At 30.3% G+C, this 6,915-nt stretch overlaps 1 protein-coding gene across 1 annotated transcript; it reads left to right on the top strand.

The window, feature by feature from the left end:
- Positions 1-4,892: 4,892 nt before the first annotated feature.
- Positions 4,893-6,032, top strand: LOC125851118 (receptor-like protein Cf-9; the record flags this gene model as incomplete). The annotated part of the gene is made up of 1 exon (XM_049530908.1): positions 4,893-6,032. A coding segment is annotated over exon 1 (1,140 nt), but the record flags the coding sequence as incomplete, so codon positions are not given.
- Positions 6,033-6,915: the final 883 nt, after the last annotated feature.

Below are 6,915 nucleotides of genomic sequence, written 5' to 3'. Positions count from 1 at the left end.
CATACATTTCAAATTAAATTTGAAATCATATCCAAGGGAAAGACAATGAAAATAAAAGATATAATAAATAAAACTAATATGAAAAAGGAGAAAAAAATGAAAAACAAAATACGTATTTGCGTATGTTTGAGAAAATTTTAAATACAAGGCAAAGAAAAATAAAAAATATAATTAGGTGTGTCAACTTATTTTAAAAACAAGGCAAATAAAATAAGAAGAATTTAAAAAAAAAAAAAACTACAGTAGCTAATTGAATCGAGTTATGATTTCACGTCAGCACATAAAGTGCAAAGAAATATAGAGAATTTTTTTTTGGGGGTGGAGGTGGGCAATAGGACCTCCGTAAATATATGTGTCCTTGTAATTTTGGTTATAGTTCAAGGAGTACTTATGCCTTCTCCCAATGTAAATTGATTAAATAATTGTTCCCTATTGTTAAAGTTAATATTGTCATCACCAACGGATGTGGTACAATGGATGAGGTTGCTCCTCTCTTAATCCAAAGTCTCATGTTTGAACTCTGAGTATAAAAAAATCATTGGTAGAGAGCGTTCCCCACCCCCATCGAATGGGGCTCTACACGGTGTACGACACGAGTTTAAAATAGTCGGACTTCAATGTGCAGTGTGTATCAGACACCGAATGACAAACCAAAAAAGAAGAAGCTAGTATTATCAAGAAGAATTATTCCACATTGCGTAATAATTGGGTTAGAAGATAATATTCTCAAGGAGCAAAGTTCCACAATGCGTAATAGTTGGGTTAGGACTACTTGCAGAAAGTTGTGATTGTGATGATTCCATTGATAAAAATTTTGTATTATTACATTTGGATTTTTGTGTAATGACTTGTGCATTGACTTGAGATTTTTCTCATTAGTTTAATTACAAATGTTTGTTATCTCAAATATTTTTTACTTAATTCTTTAATTTTTTTGGAAATTACAGGTTCCATAAAGTGTTCGTTCTTTCTTAATAAATGACATAATATTCGTGATCAAATCGCTTTTCATTTTGGGAGTTCGGTACACAAAATATCCCGCACATTTTCACATATTTCGTAGATATTATACCATCACATCATTTAAAATGGTTTTTTTTTTTACTTGATATGTTGTTGTCAAGGTCTATACACTAAGCAATACACTTATCCCAACTACTTAAAACTTTTGTGAATTTCTACCTTTGCAATGTAGAGTTGATATAATTATCGTTATCAAAGTGGCTCACATTTGGTATAACGGAAGTGAAAATCTAATTTTAAATTTATTTTTATTTTAAGAAAAAAATAGTTTTTGGATTTATTATTTTAATGGAAAAATTTATTTCTCACTCATTTACTTGTAAAATTTATCATAGATTCCACAATTTATTTATTTTTTATAGACACAAATAGTTTTCAATGTTTTTCTTACTTTTTTTCTCTTTTTCCATTCACATTTTTTTCTTTTCTATTCTCATATTTTTACACTAAAAATGAAAGGAAAAAAAAAAAATAAGAATAAGAGACTCAAACAATGATAAACAAATAGATAAGAGAGATATAAAAAACTCAAATTACACATTAAATCAAAGAAGTAAAAAAAATCATGTATGAGAAAGATTAAATATACTTTGAATTTTGCTAGAAGGATCATATCTACATCTACATGATTTTTTATTTTTTTTTAAAATCAAAAAAATAATTTAACATTAATGTTTTCACTACCATTAGATGAAAAGGTACATGTGAGCCACTTTTATAACGGTAGGGGCATATGTGAGTCACTTTTATAACGATAGGGGCAAAGTTTTGGTCAAGGTCTATGCACCAACAAATACTCTAATAGACTTTTCTTTTTGGATTAATTACTTGGGTGGATCCCTTTTAAAAAATAATTACTTAATTTAAATATACTCTCTAATTATTACCATTTATAGCAATATATAACAAACCTATGTATTTTATTAAATTTATGTTTTCTCTCTTGCCTCTTTACATTGAATCAGATTGAGATGCAATTCACGTTATGCGTGATTCTCATGGATACACAGATGAAGATGCAGTTGCAACTTCTCTCAAAACTAGTAAATAGTACTCTATTTAATTTCTCTACTCTCACTTTTCTGTAAACTCAATAGTGTCTTTCCTGTTACTGAATCTATATCCGAAACGAACCTATTTATTAGTGATAAAGCTTGTACTTGTAAGATTCATCATTGACATAAAGTTCTATTTTGCTATATAAAAACAAGCATTCTACTTAATCCAATTGCAATGTTCTGGACATTAAATCTATGTATTAAAAATGTATTATGCATATATTATATTGTATTATAAGTATATTATAAATTACTTGGGTTGTGATCACTAAAAAGAGAGTGAAGTTTGCAAGCTGTATTATAAATATATTGTTAATGAATAAAACATGAATTATACATGTCTTATAAAGTGAAGTAAAGCAGCACGGCCAGATTAGTCATTTTTTTCCTATGCATAACCAATAAACTACAAAATGAATTAACCTTGAATTAAAAATGTATTACACACATATTAAAATTGAATTAGAAGATAAATAAATATGAATGCAAAATGTAGCAAATGAAAGAGCAGTCAATGATTCGTAGACTGAATAAAACTTGTATCAATAATTAATTAGACAAGTAATCTACTAGACAATGGGGATGAAGGGTTTGCGAGGAAGAATCAATGGCCAATGGTTCTACAAATCGTAACAAATGAAGAAACATAATTAACTGCCAAATGAATTAAACTTGAATTAAAAATATATTACACATATTAAAGTTGAATTAGAAGCGAATTAAACATGAATGCAAAATGTAGCAAACGAAAGAGTATTCTCTGCTCCGTAAAGTGAATAAAACTTGTATCTATAATGAATTAAACAAGTAATTCAATTGTAACAAATCAACCAATAAACTACAAAATGTATTAACTTGTATTAAAAGTGTATTACACAAATATTAAAATTGAATTACAAAAGAGAATTAAGCATGAATAAAAAATATAACCAATGAAAAACCAAACAATGATCTATAGAGTGAATTAAACTTATATCAATAATGAATTAAACAAGTAATCTGATAGTAACAAATAATAAACTACAAAATGAATTAAATTTGCATTAAAAGTGTATTACACAATATAAAAATTGAATTAGAAGAGAAAATTATGAATAAATGAAAAACGTAACTAATGAAAGACAAGACAATAATTTATAAATTGAATTAAACTTGTATTATTCATGAATAAAACATGTATTATATGTGTCTCATAAATTATTTTGGTTTGTATCATTAGGAACATGAGTGATGTTTGCAATATGTATTAAAATGTAGTGTGCATGTATTATAAATGTATTATAAGTGTGTTACCTAAATCATTGTGTTGGTATCACTAAGAAGAGAGTAAAGTTTGCAATACGTATTATAAATGTATTGTTCATGATTTTAATACAATTATAAAACATGTTTAATACAACTTTAATACAATTGTGATACAGTTTCATAAACTTCAGCTATTTCGAGTTTCAATCTTATATTTCTCCTAAAATCAATTATAAACTTAACCAAACCCTCTTAAAATAGAGATATACGGCATTTTCAATTATTTGTAGGATCAATTAACACATCCAAACTAATCACGAATTCGTAAAATTAATATAATGAATTCAAAATTTGAAGCTTTATAATGACCATCAATGGTGAATTCTTGCTGCTATAATTTTAGCGATTTAAAATTTCTGTTTGAGAACATGATATTGTACAAATTTTTATTTTTTCTATTCCTCTTCGTTGTGTTTTTGGGTAAAAATAGTGAAATCTAGACAAAAACTGAGTTGAGAATAATTATTTAAATGAAAATTTTAAAAGAAGTTGAAGAAGGGGAATAAAAAAAGAAGAGGAGGAAAGAAAGAATAACACTGAGAGACCAAGNTTGGTTTGTATCATTAGGAACATGAGTGATGTTTGCAATATGTATTAAAATGTAGTGTGCATGTATTATAAATGTATTATAAGTGTGTTACCTAAATCATTGTGTTGGTATCACTAAGAAGAGAGTAAAGTTTGCAATACGTATTATAAATGTATTGTTCATGATTTTAATACAATTATAAAACATGTTTAATACAACTTTAATACAATTGTGATACAGTTCCATAAACTTCACCTATTTCGAGTTTCAATCTTATATTTCTCCTAAAATCAATTATAAACTTAACCAAACCCTCTTAAAATAGAGATATACGGCATTTTCAATTATTTGTAGGATCAATTAACACATCCAAACTAATCACGAATTCGTAAAATTCATATAATGAATTCAAAATTTGAAGCTTTATAATGACCATCAATGGTGAATTCTTGCTGCTATAATTTTAGAGATTTGAAATTTCTGTTTGAGAACATGATATTGTACAAATTTTTATTTTTTCTATTCCTCTTCGTTGTGGTTTTGGGTAAAAATAGTGAAATCTGGACAAAAACAAAGTTGAGAATAATTATTTAAATGAAAATTTAAAAAGAAGTTGAAGAGGAATAAAAAAAGAAGAGGAGGAAAGAAAGAATAGCACTGAGAGACAAAGAAGAAGAAGAAAAATTAAAAGAAGAGGAAAGAGAAAAAAAGGGTAGGCGAAGCAAACTAGATTGTACAATTTTTTAATCCAAAAAATTGTTATATTTAGTTACAAAAATTATATTGCCATAGATAGTAAATATTTTTTTAATATAGCCTATTTATGTGATTTACCCTTTCTTTTTCATTGGAACATCACCATATAAAATTACCTTTTGCTATGTGCTATATAAACCTCATCAAAGTTATTGAATAGAGTCACAAAGCACGAATTAAAGAACTTAGCAATTTTGATATATATATTTTGAGGCGCGAAAATGGCCATTGGAAAACTTGCATTGTTTCTGCTATACACGTTTCTCTGTCAACTTGTTTTCTCCTCATCTTTACCTCATTTGTGCCCCAATGATCAAGCCCTTGCTCTTCTTCAATTAAATGACACGTTTACTATAAATCTTGATGCTTCTTATAGTGATTACTATCCTAAAACAGTTAAATGGAATAGGGGCACAGATTGTTGTTCATGGGATGGAGTCAAGTGTAAAGAGACGACAGGACAAGTGATTGAACTTGATCTCAGCCGCAGCCAACTTCGAGGCAAGTTTCATTCCAACAGTAGCCTCTTTAAACTCCCCAATCTTAAAAGGCTTGATTTGTCTTTTAATAATTTCTCTGGATCATACATTTCACCTAAATTTGGTGAGCTTTCTAATTTGAGGCATCTTGATTTGTCGTTTTCAAGTTTTATAGGTCTAATCCCAGCAGAAATTTCTCGTCTTTCTAAATTACACGTTCTTCGTATCGAGAGTGATACATATGAGCTTAGATTCGAACCTCACAATTTTGAACTGCTCCTTAAGAACTTGACCCAATTAAGAGAGCTTGACTTTGACAATGTGAACATCTCTTCCACCATTCCTCTGAATTTCTCTTCTTATTTGACTACTCTACACCTTCGGAACACACAGTTATATGGGACATTGCCCGAAGGAGTTTTCCACCTTTATAACTTGGAATCTCTTTATTTAACAGACAATCCCCAGCTCACTGTTAGGTTTCCCACAACCAAATGGAATAGCAGTGCATCACTCATGGAGTTAGTTCTCTATAGTGTGAATACTACTAGTAGGATACCTGAATCATTTGGTCATCTAACTTCACTGCGTACATTGAGAATAGTTTCTTGTAATCTCTCAGGCTCTATTCCTAAACTTCTATGGGATCTCACCAACATAGAGAATTTGTACCTTGGTTATAACCATCTTGAAGGACCAATTTCCTATTTCTTTAGATTTGGAAAGATCAGTAGTTGTAGGTTTTGCATATCACTTAGAAATAACAACTTTGATGGCCAACTTGAGTTCTTATCCTTTAACAGATCCTTTAACAGAATCTGGACTCAACTTGAATTCTTAGATTTTTCATCCAATTCCATAACAGGTCCAATTCCTTCTAATGTAAGTGGTATGCAAAACCTACGGTTACTCAGCTTGTCATCAAACCACTTGGATGGGACTATACCTTCCTGGATATTCTCCCTCCCTTCACTTGACTTGTTAGACTTGAGTGATAACCATTTCAATGGAAACATTCCGGAGTTTAAGTCCCAGACATTTTTTTCTGTTTCTCTAAAACAAAATCAGCTACAAGGTTGTCACGCCCCGAGCCTACACCCTGGGCGGGACCAGCACCCGGAGACCATTTCTGGCCCCAAGCGAACCCTTGGCCTGACTTTCTTAACTCAGCGTAAACCTAACCCAACAGAATAACTCAATGCAATGCAATATTACAAAACAACTTAAGTTATAAAATATGGCCATAAAGGCAACTCGAATCTCAAAATAGAATATTTACATATATACATAAATGAAAGACTCAAAACTAACTGACTGACTGTCTGTCTATGAAGCCTCTAAAATACTGAGATGGATGTTGGGACAGACCCCACAACATCCTAATAAAACAAAAACTAAGAACACAAAATAATTGAGTCCTTCGGAATGCAATGAGGCTCACCACTGACTCTGGAGTGCTCAGCTGGATCAACGACGTGCAGGATGTTGATCCGGGGTACCTGTATCTGCATCATAAGACGATGCAGGCCAACTGGCATCAGTACATGGAATGTACGAGTATGCGAGTTGGAAAACTAAGCAACATAGGCTAGAAGGAAATTTGGAAGAAACTGAAAAGTTTACCTTGCTCAACTCAACTCAACCTGACTGACTTCTTTCAATATAAGGCAATTTAAAACAAGTGCGATCTAAAGAAAGACTGTTTAAAACATGCTATAAACTCTGTGTGTATACAAGGATACAATAAGCCTGAGATGTATATAGA

The sequence above is a fragment of the Solanum stenotomum genome, unplaced genomic scaffold (assembly GCF_019186545.1).
Source record: "Solanum stenotomum isolate F172 unplaced genomic scaffold, ASM1918654v1 scaffold22402, whole genome shotgun sequence".
NCBI classification, from domain to species: Eukaryota; Viridiplantae; Streptophyta; class Magnoliopsida; order Solanales; family Solanaceae; genus Solanum; species Solanum stenotomum.
This window is presented reverse-complemented; position numbering and strand designations above follow the sequence as displayed.